Source organism: Cydia pomonella, chromosome 6, assembly GCF_033807575.1.
Source record: "Cydia pomonella isolate Wapato2018A chromosome 6, ilCydPomo1, whole genome shotgun sequence".
In the NCBI taxonomy this organism is placed as follows: domain Eukaryota; kingdom Metazoa; phylum Arthropoda; class Insecta; order Lepidoptera; family Tortricidae; genus Cydia; species Cydia pomonella.
The window spans coordinates 25,999,922-26,018,404 of record NC_084708.1 but is presented as its reverse complement, the minus strand read 5'-3'; the positions used below and the strand labels follow the sequence as shown (position 1 = coordinate 26,018,404).

The 18,483-nt window shown below is 41.0% G+C and overlaps 2 protein-coding genes across 3 annotated transcripts; one reads left to right on the top strand and one right to left on the bottom strand.

The window, feature by feature from the left end:
* Nucleotides 1-15,467, bottom strand: LOC133519367 (E3 ubiquitin-protein ligase Topors-like). Of its 2 annotated transcripts, XM_061853411.1 has the most exons (5): nt 15,003-15,467; nt 14,638-14,845; nt 7,704-7,864; nt 5,883-6,191; nt 1-1,762 (listed from the first exon to the last, which is right to left on the bottom strand). In XM_061853411.1, the coding sequence occupies exons 2-5, from the start codon at nt 14,836-14,838 to the stop codon at nt 493-495; spliced, it is 1,941 nt and encodes a 646-aa protein (XP_061709395.1). In that variant the 5' UTR covers nt 14,839-14,845; nt 15,003-15,467; the 3' UTR covers nt 1-492. The 2 variants fall into 2 exon arrangements, with proteins under 2 accessions (XP_061709395.1, XP_061709396.1); XM_061853412.1 differs by lacking the exon at nt 5,883-6,191.
* A 322-nt stretch (nt 15,468-15,789) lies between these two features.
* On the top strand, nt 15,790-17,084 carry LOC133519378 (NADH dehydrogenase [ubiquinone] 1 alpha subcomplex subunit 5). Its single transcript, XM_061853435.1, has 3 exons — nt 15,790-15,930; nt 16,019-16,180; nt 16,832-17,084. Exons 1-3 carry the CDS (start codon nt 15,913-15,915, stop codon nt 17,006-17,008), a joined length of 357 nt encoding a protein of 118 aa, XP_061709419.1. The 5' UTR covers nt 15,790-15,912; the 3' UTR covers nt 17,009-17,084.
* The last annotated feature ends 1,399 nt before the right edge of the window (nt 17,085-18,483 follow it).

Below are 18,483 nucleotides of genomic sequence, written 5' to 3'. Positions count from 1 at the left end.
TTGTGGCATAGGTATATTTATTTCAGCAGTCGGGTTATTTAAATATCTTTACATAGTTACTTAGTCGTTAGGGACGGCATCTAGTTATGCTTCTAACAAACAACTTCGTCCCTATCGCTAAGCACTTACGTAAGCAAAACATGCGGAGAGGCGGCCTTAAAGAGTTACATAAGTCTCCTTAGAATCGAAGAAAATCTCGCAAAGCAATCAAAACAGTCTTCGCAACGCACTTAGCCATCGATCAAATAATATCTACATAAATAGTTTACTATACAATGACGTCACCCGAGCGTCCGTCGCCTAAGTATAAATGTATCACAATATCACGCACGAGAGGAACCCTCACCGTTAACACGTTCCACATAAGACAATCCAGTTCTAGTTTAGATTTGATTCGCAGCACTCTGTTCGTAGACAAGCTCCATCCCGCTTCAAGCGAGTCGGTACCAATTTCCTGCCAATTGTTGAAGGAACGTGTACAAATTTATCACTTCAAAGCGGATGCGAGCGCTGCACGGATAGGTTAAGAGGCAGGTCATCCTCCGGGTCGGAGCCCGAAGATTCGGTTTTGAAACACGACTCCGCCTTCAGCATGAGCCGCTCCGTCTCCGGGGCTCGCCGCGACTCGGGCACGGAGCCGCTGTCGCTGTTGTAGGCCAGCACGTTGGAGTGCGGGTTGAGGATGGCGCTGCTCAGCAGGTTCAGCAGGTTGGAGGGCCCGCTGGAGCCGGAGTCGCTGGACTTGGCCGGCACGCTGACCACGCTGCGCAGCCGCGCGGCCCGGCTCGTGCTGGGCCCCGGGGCGGGCTCCTCGGGCCGGCGCGCCGCCGGGGCCCCGGGGCCGCGGGGGGGCTTGTGCTTGGGCCGGTCGGAGGCCCGGCGCGCGCGGTGGCGCGGGGGGCTCTTTTTACTGCGCTTCTTGTCCTTGCGACTTTTCCGGCGCGTGCGCTTCGGGTTGCGCCGACGCCGGTCCTCGGAGTCCTCGGACTCGGACGAGGACGGGGCGGGCTCGGAGCCGGAGGAGCTGGAGGAGCAGGCCGGGGGCGGCGCCGGGGCGGGCGGGGAGGGCGTGAGCCGCTCGGAGTCCGTGGTGGAGCCCGAGCGGCGGCGCCGCTTGCGCCGGGGCCGGCCCTCGGGCTCGGGCTCGGGCACGTAGCTGCTGTCGCTGTCGCTGGGCGGGCGGCGCCGCGTGAGGCTCAGCTTGACGAGGCTGCGCTCGGGCTCCGGGGCCTCCTGCACGACGACGTCGCTGTCGGAGCCGAGCAGGTCCACGACCTCGGGCGTGCGGTCGGCGGGCGGCTTGATGTAGCCGACCACGACGACCTCGCCGTCGTCGTCGGAGCCGGAGCGGGACACGGTCTCGATGGGGACCACGCCGGAGGGCCCGGGCGGGGGCCCGGGGGGCGGGGCCGACGCCGACACCATGACGATGTCGGAGTCCGAGTCGGAGTCCGTGCTGGAGATCTCGTTGACCACGGTGGAGATCCTGGTGTCGGTGGTGTACTGCACCTGGCGGTCGTAGCCGGCCATGTCGTAGGGCGTGGAGGCGAAGCAGTGCAGCTCGTGCAGGAAGTGCTCGGTGCGGTCGCCGAAGTAGCGCTGCACGGCGGCGGCGAACTCGGCGGACGTGACGTGGTGCTGCGGCAGCAGCTCCAGCAGGCGCGCCAGCACGTACGACATGTGGCCCGCGTTCTCGTTCAGCAGGTAGTGCAGCTCGCGGCTCAGCCACGGCACCAGCCGGTGCATCTGCGAGTCGTTGCGTCTGCGGACAATGTCATCGTCTATCACTGTTTGGTCGCGGACCAACGCGCATCTAACTCCTCTGGACTTGCAGGCGTCAGACGTTAAATATTTTTAAACATAAACAAATATATAATAGGGTCGGCAACGCGCATGTAACTTCTCTGGAGTTGCAGGCGTACATAGGCTACGGAGACTGCTTACCATCAGGCGGGCCGTATGTTTGTTTGTCACCGACGTAATATAAATAAAGTGTGAATTACCATTTGTTTGCGCGAGGTCGGCGTGAGCATGAGTTTTACTGTCTGCCGCCCGTTGGTATATTTTCTCATACTCAGTGCATCCATCTTTTCCCTACTTTGCCTTTTCCCTACATTTCTTCCGTTTCCGTTTTCTCGTCACATGAAGTAAGCTTTTAATGATACCGGTTTAAACTTTCACCACATTCCACACCAGGGTGCGTAGCCAACATGTCAATCGATAACGCTCCGTAGCGAACGAAACGCGACTGTCACTGTCGCACTAATATGCAAGAGTGATGGACAGAGATAACTGCGCTACGCTACAGAACTTTAACGATTGGCACATTGGCTAAGCACCCAGAATCTCTGGATCTGTGTGGTATCGTATACATAATTATTAGACTGCAGTTTAACTCCTGATCCTTGTATTGTTGGAGGGATCTAATATATTGTTCCCGCGGGAGTTATAAATAGTGAAAGAAAAAAGGGGGAGTTCCCAACTAGCAAAATTTCGTCATATAATGGTTGCGGCAACGTTTCTGCGGTATCCTTTTAGCTCTTACTATTAGTCATCATTACGAAATCATTACGTTTATATGACGCGATTTGGGCCCATTTTATTCAGCATTTCAGTCATATAAAAGTTGTTTAACTGCAACCACCGCCACTTATAGATCTTATAATAACCACCGACGTGACTATCTTATGACAATTTAGCTGTATATTAGCAAATTACATGACTTAAATATGACTGAACTGATCTGTAACTTCCATTTATATGACATATTTGTGGAGTAATCGCATCCTAGGCTACTAAACAATAGAATATAACTCGAACTAGAATAAAAAAGGAATTCGTCTTAATAAGTCTTGACGGTAAGTATTTTCTTTATTAGTCAGCCATGATGTTACATGTTTTTATTAAGAATGCTCATAACGTCGGCGTATGGTAGAAATGTATTGCGAAGGTAAGTTTATTGATGAAGTAAACTATGTTTAATAGTAAATATTTAATGCCCCACTATAATTCTTAGTTAATTAAATATAAATTTAATTAATATTGATGATTTTCTTGAACGCCGCGGTTATACGGCATTTATCCAGTTATAAGCTATATAATCGCATCTTATATAGCAAGTTTAGCGGTCAAAGCGCCATTATACATATTTTGTCGGACATATTTTAGGGTTCGTTAGAGTTTCTGAAAAAACCTTTTTACAGATTTTAGTATTTTATTTCTAGAGACAAGTAGCACCGTGAAATATGGTCATTGTAGCTGATGTGGACTATTTTTTAAGAAAAGAAGATCAATTGTGTAGTGATACTGATGTACAGTGGCCTTGGAGCGAGACTCATTTCATTTTGTCTTCGATGTGTATTGGATGCGGATACTCAACGTCCCCGTTGACAATTGATCCCACACATTTTATTATATCGGACAATAATATAAAAAATCTACACGACACCATTTTTTTCTGGTGCCCAAACTGTTCAGAGTACGCTATATATGATCACTATCCATTAGAGGAATGTGAGTTTTGTGTGAATACTGACAATACTGACAATCATCCCCAAATCATCCAAATCTTTGGATCCACTGCTCTCATCAGCATTGAATTGGAGTTCCATTTCCTGTACGGAGCTATCTTCTACAACGCCACCAACATCAACGTGCATGTTTTCCGACTCTGCAGTACTAGTTTTTTTTTTCGGTCACATTTGTTATTTCTACGGAACAACTTGAAAAATTAGCACTTGTCACTTCACTTCGGTTTACCGAAATTCCTTGCGTAAGAGTAGTTTTTAAATTGGTGATAATAGATTGCCGCTTCTTTTTCATTTTCCTCTTGTATCCACCGGTCTTTTTCATGTTTTTCCATTTAATCCAATCCATTTTCATATAATAAATGTTTATATCCAAACAACGTGTCGGATGTCTTTAAATGATGTTTAAGAGCTATAACAGTCATAAAAAGGTAGCATTTATACTAAATAGTGGTATAATAGCAAAGTTGTATCATTTACTCGACTACGTTTAATTCTGCTCCAATAAAGGCATATAAAATGTCATTACTCGACCAAATAGTCACATGAGCATCAGGTAGAGGTAAGTTATTCAGCAATATCTAAATCGCTGAATAAGATACTCATATATAACATGTTCTATAATTCGCGTTTATATGACAGCATGTAACATATATAGCTATTGTGCTGTATAAGTTACATGATGTCATATAATAGCAAACTACATTGCTTTTACTCGACTGCACTTGACATGTCGTAAGTCAGATATATAAGTCACTGTTACTCGACTAAATAGTCATATAAGCCACGTAAAAAAGTGACTTATTCAGCATTTCTTATATGACTTATTAGTCATATAATCAAGTCGAGTAAACGTTTACTCGACTTGCTTACATGACTGATATGCTGAGTAACTAAAAAGCTGCATAAGCTGGCTTTATACGACATGTGCTGTATAATTCACGTCTACATGACTTTTATATGATTTATTAGCTGAATAAGCTCAATCTTATATGACTACTTTGCTAGTTGGGTTATAACTTTATTTTTCATTATGTCACTAATTCATACAAACCAAGTAGCGTAAATGAGTTTAACTTCAAAAATATAAATAAGTATAATTGTATATGTTTAAAAATATTTAATTTGATTAATGTAAGTAATGCATAGCCGTTTAAAATATTTTTACATAATTTTCAATTGTGGCAGAATGCCGAATAGGTCTGTGCCTTCGATGCCTAACCTGTCAACAAATAATTATTAGTTTGATATGTCACCCATTTAAGAATAATTCCTCTGCTTATTCTTCTTAAAATATATTTTTTTCTTGTGTGATGAAAAACATTGTGTGTAACTCTGGGGGTAAGAATATTGCAAGCCTCGGGTCTTTAATTCCCTCCAGCCTGAGGCTATCGATTACCATTAATTACTACCCTCGCTTCCGAAATTTCACTTACCCCTCACGTTGCACAATGTACTATAGTATAATATTTTCTTTTTTAATTGACAAATTGTTAAAAATGTATAAGTAGAAGTCTTATACATTTTTACTTCAAAAAAATAAAAATAATACAAAAGAGTTTTTTCTACTCGTCTACTGCTGACTTAAGATTTTGTATACCAAACTGTTATTTATTTATTTAGTTTACTTTTCATGTATGGGCTCTCAACTCAACTATAATATTAATTTCGAAACGGTTTAGTCAACTACAATGAATAAAAGGACGAAACAAAACGATAGCTCAAATTAATTATTTATTTTAGATTGTATAGTAGAAACAATTGCTTTATAAGTCATAAACGCACATGTGACATCCTTAATATAGCAACATCTGTAGACTACGAAACCCGCTTACCACTTACCGTCTCCATAGTCTACGTTGGCCAAAATCAAGAAAAAAAACTGTCTAAAAATAGAATTTAGCGCGGAGCAAGTACCAGGGCCTCATGAGTTACGAGGAGGTGTCGCCGACCGGCCGGCCGGGCCCCGGCGGCCGGGGCGCGTACGAGTATGAAGGTATCGTGGCTGCTCGCGTATCTTAAATAGCTGTATACTTTTGATTCTATTAGTTTAAAGTATTATTTTTGTTGACTTCTAGAAAAAGTATTGTATACAATAGTGTTATAATCAAGCTTTTCAATCTCGTACCTTGCTTAGGCAATAATTTAATTAATTATATCATGATTGTACAAAATACTAGTATACAAATACAACATGGGTAACAAAAAAACAAAGTTGAACACACAAATAACTCCTTAACAAAACTTCGACAAGGAGGTCGCTCCACGGCCGAAGCGTTCGCAGAAGGAAATGATTGCTTATCATCGGAGATTGTAATGAAGAGCAGTCGAGTAGGATTTCCAATGGGCACGTACCGGTAGAACTCCGGCGAGCAGTCCCTGTAGCGGCCCGTGAAGTCCGGCAGCGGGCGCGCCCACAGGTTGTGGCGGTACACGGTGCGGCGGAACGAGTTGGGCGAGCGGCGGCGCCGGCGCGGCGGCGGCGGCCCGGGCAGGGGGCCGGCGTGCCCCGCGTGCCCGGCGTGGCCCGCGTGCCCGGCGTGCCCGGCGTGCCCCGCGTGCCCCGTCAGCCCCGGCGGCGGCAGCACGCCGGCCATCATCGGGTAGTGCATCAGCAGGTGCTGGATGGCCAGCGTGTCGCGCCGCGGCAGCGTCAGCGTTGTCCTGGAAACGTATTCATCGCACAATCCTCTAAATCATGTGACCGGCGTCGGCCCGGGCATCAGGGTAGAGCGAGATTGAGTTTTGACGCAGTTTATTATTTTTTTTTACCAAAATTGCTGTATATTAAAAACAGGCCAAGAGCATGGCGGGCCATGCTCAGTCTTAGGTTCCGTAGTTACCCGTCCGTCGCGTCACAATATTATGTTGCTCTGAACGGGGCCAGTTAGTGGATACATAACAAACAAAAGAGAGTACCATCACAGCATTTGTACGTCTTTTTTCGAAAACTCAAATACGATCCAAATACAGACCAGACGACGAAGATTGCAGCACGCTTCCATGCGAGGCCGATGACAGAGCTTGGAATTGAATCAATATGATTTCAGCTCTCGCGCCTTCAAGGGGCGCCAAATTCGTCCGTCAGACCTTTTATTTTGTCATCAATTTATATTTATAACACTAAGATTTAGACGGCTCTGCAATAACTCAGCCTTCAGCCTCGGGATGCACATTTCGGTATTTTGGCACAGCGTGGGACGTCCCCTTCGGTTTCCTAGGGCTTCAAAGCTCGCTCATCATCACGCTTGCGCTCCTTTGGTTCATATGAAATCGCGCCTCGGTGAGGCGCTCTGCGAACTCGGCTTTTATTTTTTGCGTAGCCTAAGAAATGCCTTCAGGTCTTTGCCTCGATAGATAGACACTTAGCCTTTGCGTCGTCTCCCTCCAGCTCGGACTTCGGCCTCGCAACGAGAACAATGTAGTTTGTCGAGAGCTAGAATCTCCCCTTCATGGCGCCCCAGCAACAGCACACAACATATGCATGAAGTACAATTGTACACGGTGGCGTTGTGGTGCTACTTTCCAGTTCATGTCTAACACAACTAACCATTGTCATATCCGACCGAAGTCGGTTCTGCTTGCACCGTGGTCTATATGGATTTTCGCTAGCTGAAATCACTCCCGCCCTGCCATTTCGCGCGTATTTACGTAAATGTAAAAAAAAAGTAGAAAAAAAAGTGTGGAGCAACTTTTTTTTTTGACATTTTACATTTGCCATTTTTGAGCCCCCCTACGATTTGGCGCCTAGAGCGGCCGCTTCATTCGCTCTACCCTAGATCCGGCCCTGCATGGGACACATAACACGTTTGGGTGATGTAGAACGAGTCGGATACGTAACAAAACGTGTTATAACCGAATGAGCTGTTGCATAAATTTGAGCCATATAAACAGGATGGTAAAGCTGCTTTGTAAACGGGCTCATTCCGTTCACTTTTAACAGAGTCGGAGGCAGTAGTAGCCGCATCATAAAAGAAACGACCTTTTATTTCACAGATTAGGGGATTAATCCAAAAAATCACCTACGAAAATTCCGACACTACCCCTCAATCTCTAAATGTCACAAAAATCTTTAACAGTCCAGAGAGACAAAAGCAAAAACCAGTGACTTGGAACCCATTTAAAAACACCCTTTACAGCAAGCAGTTAGCGACACTATTGAATATTCTATGTTACCTGTAGCGGAATCTTCTGGTGGCATTGCTGAGATCCACTGCAGGGTCTGGGATGGTTTCCACTCGCTGTTCGACCATATACTCCTCGTACTGGTGGTTGGAGCGCACATTGTGGATTATTGATTTGAAGTTCTGTTTGCAGAGAGGGCATTCCGCTTTTACCTAAAACAAAACAGATATTTTTAAGTTCACATCTTAAGAAAAAAACATTTTTAAATGTCAATAAACAGTCTGTTTAAAAACAAATCAACATTACAAATCCCTACTAATATTATAAATGCAAAAGTGACTGTTTGTTGCCCCGTCATACTTAAACCACTAAACCGATTTAGATGAAGATTGGTATGGATATAGTATGCCCAATCGTTGTAATAATCATCGTCACCATTCCACGAAGACGAATGCGCGGGCGCTGTTGTCGTAATATTCATAATCCAATGATGATGATTGTGTCTTTCGACTGTTGCAGTGTAATTGTAATTTATATATGACTCAACCAAGTCAACAAGTGAGTGGCAAAACCCAGATTTTTAGGGTTTTGTATTTCTGTTACTCAAAAGGAATGATCACTATTTCGTTTGCTGATATTTTCCTACCATTTTTTTTTACTTGCATTTTATTTAATTGTAACTTTTTTCGTGTGGTGAAGTGTTGTTAACCCATATGTCTGTTGACATTTTACTTGGATGTCAGTCACGCAGATGGCAGAAATATCAGATAAGTAATAAATAATAAAGATAAAATAATGAAATTATATCTCGTTAGATTTGTTAAAATTACAAAAAAATGTGTACAAAATGCGAGAGTAAAAGGTTTTATTGCAATGATTATGTTTAGAACTCTGGACATGACATGGCCTTCCTATTGTATTCCTCATACAACTCGTCTCTACTCTCTGGACATTGACCGAGATCCCGAGTAGAGTTCCTTCTCAACAATGTTCTAATATGGTAAATTATTTGATTAAATAATCATTGAAAAATATATTCTATCTATTAAGCCCTTTAATTCTGAGTTAGAGTATGTATCTTAACTCAGTGTGCCGCTTGGCAAAGGCCTCCTCCAGCTCTTTCCATTGGGGTCTGTCGTGGGCCACTCGTCTGCAGTTCGGGCCCGCTGTGAGTTTGAGTTCATCCTCCCATCTTGTTCGAGGTCTCCTTTGGCTCCGTGTGCAACGTCTTGGAAACAAATTTGCTACAATTTTGCTCTATTTTTCCTGCCTATCTCTCAACATGTGGCCAGTCCATCTCCACTTCTGGTGATCTATTTTAGTGAGTGTGTAAAAAATATATTATAAATGTTAAATTAATTCAAATAATACATCAATAAATAGGAGCATACTGTTAGTCGTTCACAATGATGATAAGATTTGACGCTCTGCTCCCGTGTATCTACATACATTATTAAATTGTATATCATTAATTTGTCCGTTAATACTGTAGCGTTTGGAATGAGACTTTGTACCTAGGTTAGAACTACCCTAATCAACACGTCCTATTCATCTATGTCCAGAAGGTAGAGACACGTTGTATTTAACAATCAATGCTAGTTACCTATTAAAGGCATGCGTCTAATACAAGTAAAATAATGTTTGGTAATGACGTCAGCAACCTATTTTTAACAGACTTCAGAGTAGGAGGAGGTCCTCAATTGGTGTAACCCTTTTTTCCATTGTCATCAAGTTATGATCTAGTGGTGGGTTTCAGGAGAGATCGAGGGAACTTCTTAAATTTATCATGGCATACCTAGAGCTATTTAAGTACCTTGATTGAAATAAAAATTACCAAGGAGTGAGAATGGTGATATAATACTTATTTACAATACAAGTGCGAAAATAGGAAATTCGTAACGAGTGGCGATAAATTCGACTCGAGTTGCGAATTACCTATTCGCACATGTATCGTACAACGTTTTACAGTACATATGACCCTTTAAATTTTCGACATAGTTACAACATAATGTGCTAATTTACGCACTAGTGCGGAAAAGTAGCACCATATGTACTGTAAAATAAAATAAGCCATTCAAAATTGACCTTACAGATAAGGCAGGAAGATCCAAAGTGTAATTATTATCTTTGATCTTAAATAATTTCAACTGCGCAATGTTGCGAAATCATAAATCAGCATTTGCAGAAATAAATGAAAAAAAAAACAAGATTTTGAACATTCCGCTGATGTATATGTCTAAAAAAATGCACCAATGATGTAGTGTAAGAACCAATACTTCATCAGCTTGTGACTCATGCATGTTTTCTTTCCACCATGATAGTGAGGTTGATAACCTTAAGGCCAGCCATCTGTTACTAGCATTTAATGTTGGATAATACTTTGCAGAGTTGAAAGACTCTTTAGATTTAATATGTGAAAGTGAATCAATACAATCCTTACTACATATTAACATTTAAGAAGTGCCTCCTTGTTGATTCAATCATGTGTGTGTATTGACAGACTTTTTGTTAATGTATTTAGAAAATTGGGGAACATATTTACTATTTTTTCTAGAAATTATAAGGTCATAAATAAAGTAGGTGATAAGGCTTCTAATAGGTTAGACAATCCAGTTGCCACAATATATATACACTACCATTTACTTCAGCCATTAAACGAGATTATTTTTCTAAAATCAATAACTCTGTCATTATTCATAATAAAATACATTGTTTTAAAGCAAAACGTATTGTTTTTAGTGAAGATGATATTGCTGCCATAAACATACATTAAGATATTGTCTGAATGTCCAGGAACATCATGGCAAATGTACATACACAGTTTATATTTAGATGTGGCATCATTCACAGAGTGGCCAAGCTTTCATCTATAATGGACTCCAATAGAAATTACAAATAATGTAAACAAACCAATTTACCTTCAATAATTCGTAATCACACACTGTTTGATGACAATCATTTTTATTTTTATTTTATTTTATTTATTCATTTTAATTAACACAGTATAACAGTTAAAACTAAAGCACTGTGAAATTACATATTGAACCTAGACAATCTAGACATGTATAATTGGAAAGAGTTGACATGAAACATCAAAATACTAATTAGAATACAGGTGACACTTATAACACAGAGGAGGGAAGAATATCCATCATCTCGCTGAACCTCAGACATTCATCACGCACTGACATCCATCTACTTGCAAACACATCACATTCAGGCGCTGATGCGAGGAGTGAATTCAAGCTGCGTAAAGCTCGAACAAAAGGAGCGTTCCTGCGCGACACAGTTCGGGAACCCGGCACAGATAAAAGACAGCGATTACGAGGCCGAAACTCAAATCTAGAAGGTGTTGGGACAAACAGACGCACTACTTGTGTTGTTAACTCGACACAGTCAGAGTCACCGCGTAAGATATTACAGATTGTAGTGAGAAGTGCTGAGCTGCGTCTTACCTCTAGGGAGTTAAATCCCATCATTCCCAACAAAAACTTGGTAGGATAAAGGAATGGGTAATACCCGTACATTTTTTTGTATAGGAAGCGCAAGAACACTTTCTGTACTTTTTCCAGTTGTAAGACATATGTTGTCTCGTAGGGACACCAAACGACAGAGGCCGTCTCAAGCTTACTCCTCACTAAGGCATTGTAGAGCAGTTTTATTGTTCTTGAGTCAGTAAAATCCCTGGCATTTCGAATGACAAATCCCAACCTCTTGTAACAATTATGGGTCAATGCATTCAGGTGCTCATGGAAATTGAGACGAGAGTCTAGAATGACCTTATCAATCATTTATATACTTAACCTTTTGAACTCCACGCCTAACGTACGCGGCGCGTAATCGTGAACCTTGTCGGTACGCATGAAGGTTGATATTGGACTGTAGCCGCGCGCGTCATATGACGTCTTTGGCGGTCAAAAGGTTAAATACTTTATTTGTATCAATGTTTTGTTATATATGTTAGTTAATAGTATTTCAGTGAAGCCAACCTGCATAAATTTTTTAAGTTAGATGTCAAATGCCAGAGTATCCAACAGTTCAAATCTAGGTTTAGAAAGTTGTATATGAATCATCAAAAGGAATTCCAGGATATACACGTTATCAGCCTGGTAAGGGATGATGTTCACAAAGTTAACTTTTAGGTAAATACTAACTCTGTAAACAGTAATGAAATAAATGTATTTGTTTTTGTATTTTGTATTTGTATATGCATGCTGTCATACTTGTTTCCATTGTTTGCTTTTTCTATTGGACTTCAATATAATTTAACCTTTTGACCACCAAAGACGTCGTATGACGTGTGCGGCTACAGCCCAATATTAACCTTCATGCGTACTGACAAGGTTCACGATTACGCGCCGCGTACGATAGGCGTGGCGTTCAAACGGTTAAACAGGCGGGTCTATACAGGGCGAGCATACGCGCGAGGCAATTTCCAATGTAGACGTGTCTAGTGTGCGCAAGGAAGTTGCCTCGAGCATATGATCACTCTGTGTGGACCTGGCTAACGGGGAAAAACCCAAGGGTATTTATGTTACTATCTATGAAACATACAGAGGTAAAAAAATAGGAAGTTAAGTCTAAAAGCATCATCAATATAAAAAAATTACTTATCTCTGGTTTCATGTATTCCACAGTACCTTACAGATCAGGGGGCCTAGCCAAGATGACAATTAAACAATTGTCCTCCTGGCTAGGCCCCTAGGTCTATTTTTATATCCAAGAAACTAAAAAGACAGATCTATTGGAAAATTTAATATTCATCCAATTTTTGTACTAAAAAGACAGATTGGGATAATCATATTCCCTGGGAGACAAACATGGTTTAAAAGGTTTCCTGTTTTTAGTCAGCACTCTTCATTAAGCAGAATATTGACTCATTTAGAAATAAGGCTTCATGTACCAAATACCCACCTCGGAACGGCCCTGATTTATGCTACCCCTTTCCTTCAAAATCAGCTTTCTTTCAAAATAATGTTTTGTGTATGTCAGTAAAAATATTTAATAATTTACCCCTAGATATAAGGAACTCTGGCATGCCTCCATATAAAAACAAATCATCATGTGAGCAATATTATAAGATTGACAAATATATTAAAATTTTGATATGAATACATATTTATTATCATAATTTATTATCATCTTAGATATGCACTGTGTAAATAATGTGTAAAAATTATTATTTTATAGCAGTAAGTAATTATAGTTTATGTCGTATTCGAAAACTTATTAGCATAAGTTATTAGAATAGTTTTAGTTAAGTAGCTCATGAGTAAATATTTGCATGCTTATTCAAGTAGAATGTATGCACCATTTTCTATATAACAACTTATTGTATTAAAGGTTGAACACGCCAAAACGTGGGCATACATATGTACTTATATTTTTTTTATTTACGACTATACAAACTATTTAGTAATATATTTATAAACTAAATAGTATGATCAACAAAAAATATTATGACAGCATGTCACTTCGTACATTCGTTTTCACGATGGAGAGCCCTGAACTTCAGCAGCGTAAAATGATTTTGCTCAAACACACAGAAAATCCCCTTCTAAGCTACAGAGCACTAGCAAAGTTACTGAAATATCCACAATCCACTGTTTGTTCTGTTTTAAAAAAGTTCCGGGAACGGTTTACTGTAGAACGGAAGTCAGGTACTGGCGGAAAGCAAGACGTAAGACACAAAAAAAAAGAAGCCAGAGTTTTACAGCTTTTTAACACAAATCCGAAGATTTCGTCACGGGATGTCGCTAAAAAGGTACAAATGTCACAATCTTATGTACAAAAAGTAAAGACAAGAGCTGGGTTAAGGTCGTACAAGGCTCAAGCTGCACCTGACCGCAACGCTATACAGAATTTGACGGCCAAACGAAGGGCAAGAAAGTTATACGATAATTTCTTAACAAAATTTAAATGCATCGTGTTAGACGACGAAACGTACATAAAAGCTGACTTTAAACAGATACCAGGCCAGGAGTTTTATACTAGTACGAGTCGAAAAAATGCTCCTGAGGACTGTAAGTTAAAAAAGAGGTCCAAGTTTCCGAAAAAGTACTTGCTTTGGCAAGCTATTTGCAGCTGCGGTAAAAAAAGTCGATCATTTATCACTACAGGCACTGTAAACAGCGAAATTTACAAAAAAGAATGTTTAGAGAAGCGACTTTTACCGTTTCTAAGAAAACATATTTCGCAACCATTGTTTTGGCCTGATCTTGCAAGCTGCCACTATGCCAAAGCTGTGTTAGACTGGTACAAACAGAATGGTGTTGCTGTGGTACCAAAACACTGCAATCCTCCTAATTACCCTGAACTCAGGCCTATCGAGGAATATTGGTCCATAATGAAAGGGATATTAAAAAAGAAGGGCGGGCAAATCAATTCCGTGGCTGATTTGCAAAAAACATGGACTTGGGCTGGTAAAAAGTACCCTGACAATGCCGTGCAAACCTTGATGAGCCGCATTCGACGCAAAGTGAGAGCAATGGCGTATTCAAAGCATAATTAAAACACATTTGTATGTTTATAAATGTACGATAGTAGTGTAAGCCAATGTAATAATTTTTTTTTTTAAATGTACTTGATTATGTTTTTATTGACTATTTAATATGCCCACGTTTTGGCGTGTTCAACCTTTACTACCTTTTGCAAATAAATTGAAAAGAATTGAATTGAAAAAAAGAAATATTGTGTGGAAATCCAAGTAAACCCCATGAGGGCTATTTACCCCCTCCTGTAGAAGGTTCACATGGAAGTTTGATTCAATATTTACATTCTAATTATGAATTCTTTGTGTAGGTACTTGGAAATCCCAAAGCCTAATAACCTATTAAAGTGCCATAGTAGTATATCTTTGGTTCAGAGTGTATTAGTGATGAGGCATCATGAAACAGTAGAAGGAAGCTCTCTTGCTTGGCCTATAAATATGGTGAAGTGTAACTCAGTACACAAACTCACTGTTGAAGTAGCTCATAACACTCACCTTGCTCCATGTTAGTAGACATTTAAAGCAGAACTGGTGCAGGCAGGAGTCGGTGAAGCACTTGTTACGGCAGGTGCCCAGGCAGATGGCGCAGTTGGGCGGCGGCGAGCCCCGCCCGCCCTCGTGCGGGGGCGTGCTGTCGTCGCTCTTTACGCTACCCGCCGTCGTGCCGCCCTCCGCGTCCGGGGACAGCAGATCCATGTCACGTCTGCAACGTCGCACTTAATTAACCCAATACTGGGAGTTCACACAATTCAAATTTAGAACGCAACGGCAGAAGATTTTTAATTGTTATCGTACGTGTGACACTTGAAATGATTATCACGGGAAATTTCCTGGGTACGGTTAGTAATAATAATACTTACCACTGAAATGAGCCGTATAGAGGAAATGATATAGGACTATTTCGTGGATCTGTGAAATAGTGCAACTAGATTTGTAGCCCTGCTACATGATTCTGTAGAAGTTTTCGCATGATGATCGACTACATTGTCAATGTGCGTCTGCGTAATCTGACAGGTTTCTGAAAAGGCGAAGACGAGGATGGGACAAGCTCGGTGGCGTTGAACAGTATACTTTATAGCGTAACGTAATCTTCCGTCCTTAAACTATAAAACGTAATACACAAATGTACACTTAAAATATGGTTTATAAGGAAAACACTAAACGGGCGGAGACTGAAGTAGGCAATGCAACTTGCGATGAATGAAATAAAAATTACAATAAAAACATAAGCATAGACAAACTAGTCACCACAGAGAAAACAACAATTGGCCAAAATGGAAAAAAGGCTTTGTGAAAACATTTATTAACTTTTTATAAAATATAAAAGAAACGAGTGATATATAGTATATATTACTCGTTTCTTTTATATTGCCTTATTATTATTTCACTGCGTTGCTAAACAAATATAAAAATATTATACTAATCACTCTGCCCATGCATCGTCATAGTTTTGATCGTTTGTCTATAACAAAACGTTCAAATTCCTTGAATTTTATTATATGGAATTAAATTGTTAACGAACCAGGGCAGGTGCCCTTCTCAAACAAAGCTACGAAAAAATAGAATGATAAAACTGTTTTATTATAAGCAATAAATCACAAGTTTAAGTGAAATTTTGTCACTTTTAATTATAATTGTGTATTCCAAAAATTTCAATTTTATATTAGAATCAGAACGCTACCACAGTCTATAAACTGTCAATGTCAAAATCAGAATTAAAAACTTCTTGTGTATCTATCTGGTGGTGTTATCTAATAAATTAACCGAGAAATGGGTCCCTTAAAGAAGGTAATATTATTGTTTTTATTCTACACAGATGCAGTTTTATTTACATTTTTAAGCACATGTATTTAAATACTTTTATGGTGCGTTTCAGACCACTGGCCTTATGGGGCTAGCTGTGGCGCAGAACCCTCACCACACGCTGGGTGCTCTGTACGGCAAGATCCTGCGAACGCTGAAGAGGATGCCTGAGACGTCTGTGTACCGCAAGTACACCGAGCAGATTGTGCGCGAGCGGGCGGCCGTGCTCACACAGGTTTCTTTTTCCATTTGATACATAAACACTTAAAATTTCAATTCACTTATACGTATACACTACTGTGTAAATTCGCAATCGCTCCAGCACTGTAAAACTGACTTGAAACACACAAAAGGGATAGTGTGCGACCAAGATCACTATGCAGCGATGTCGATATCCCAGGCTGTGCCATCAAAATCGCTGTAGGGTTATCTTGGTAGACCAAAAGTTAGACTTTAGGTAAGATACTTTTAATTTTACTCAGTTTATTTTATGATATTGAGTGTTAATCTTAACCGTTTAATCCTTCAGCATACAATAAATAAAATATTTTATATTTAGAGGATTTGCCATATACTGAACTAAGACACACACTCTAATTTTGAATAGATATAATAAGAGTAATTAAATAAATATTATAGGACATTCTTACACAAATTGACTGAGTCCCACAGTAAGCCAAGAAGGCTTGGGATGTGGGTACATGTAAATACTTAAATACATGGAGAACACCCATGACTCAGGAACAAATATCCGTGCTCATTACATGAATAAATACCCTTACCAGGATTTGAACTCGGGACCATCAGCTTCATTGGCATGGTCACTACCCACTAGGCCAGACGGGTCATCAAAAATTAAATGATATGATTTTATTTATAATTTCAGACTAAAGATGTGTTTGAAATTGAGAAGGCAATCAACTGTGGTCAAGCTGAAGAACTCATCATCCAAGCTGAAAACGAACTGAACTTGGCCAGAAAAATGCTGAACTGGAAGCCCTGGGAGGAGCTTGTGGCCCGGGCCCCCAAGGGTCAGTGGGACTGGCCACCTACCAAGCAATAGATTACAACAAATAGCTTATATTTAGTTCCGGTGTTTAGTACCAAATTACTTATTAAATTATCTATATTATATTAAATGTTTTATTTAAACTTTTTTCCCACAAGGTTGAATCTTATGCCTGATTTACATGTGTGCCGAGGCTTGGTAAGCGTCAGGGATGCGGTTATGCGGGGAGCAAGCCATTCTCATACCGCAGAATTGCTGCATCCCTGACATGTGAGTGTGCAAAAAGTTCTCAATGTATAGAGCTACTACTAAACTATGAAACAACGTAATATAAAACTTCTGTTGTGGGTACTACTTAATAGCCGGGTCCACACAGAATGAGCATACGCGCGAGGCAACTTCCTCACGCAAAATACGGCCAGTGTAGACGTGCCTCGGCCGAAGCGGCGCGCGCGTTTTCCTCGCCCGAGTGCGCCACTCTGTGTGGACTCGGCTAATTACATAGAAAACATCCATAACTCGGGGACAAAATACCTGTGATGAACACACAAATAAATGCGCTTACCAGGTTTCGAACTTTGGACCTGCTTCGTAGGCAGGGTCATTAACAGCCGGGTCCACACAGAGCGAGTATACGCGCGAGGCAATTTCCCGAGGCGGCGTGCTCGGGCGAGGAAAACGCGCGCGCCGACTAAACGACTAGGCTAGGAGCCCGTTCAATATAGACTGATTCAAATAACAGATGAGGGTAGTAGTTCATTGATAACCGATCTCCCACTAAGAGTTTTTATACCTACCTGCTTTCCCCGCTGATTCTGTTTGCATATTTTAAAACAAATTTAATGAACTCCTTACTCTTCTGTTCCTGAAAAAAACAGATCAAATTATTTCCAGCTTGCCCAGTAGATACCACCTACACACTCCTTTGACACTATCACTGAATTTATGATATTTGTTAACATTACCAGACCTCCTAGCATGAGTTACTTACGTTCTAGCGCGCGAATTCAAGTATGGACTTGCGCGCGAGAACGCAATTCATGCTAGATGTCAGGTGGCCTACCGCGAAACACGAAATTCACAAATTGCGGGGATCTTTCTCTTTTACTCCCACTAAGACGTAATTAGAGTGACAGAGAAAAATGCCCGCAATTGACGAACTTCGATTTTCGCGGTAGGCCTCCAGGTATACACATACATTCAAAGATAGTTGATGCTTGACATATTGTTAGAATGCATTTGATTTTCTATCTTAACACCGACGAAATAAGGTGAATATTTAAAACATGCCAACTGCCAACCAATCTTATGAATCTTTTGTCTAGTATCTTTTAAAAGGTTCTAAGACATGATTCTCGAATAAGCGGGTCCACCCACACAGAGCGAGCATACGGCGCGCGCGTTTACCTCGCCTCGGTCGAGGCACGTCTACACTGACCGTTCTGTGCGCTAGGAAATTGCCTCGCGCGTATGCACGCTCTGTGTGGACTCGTCTAATGACTTGACAAACACACTTGTTGACCTCAACT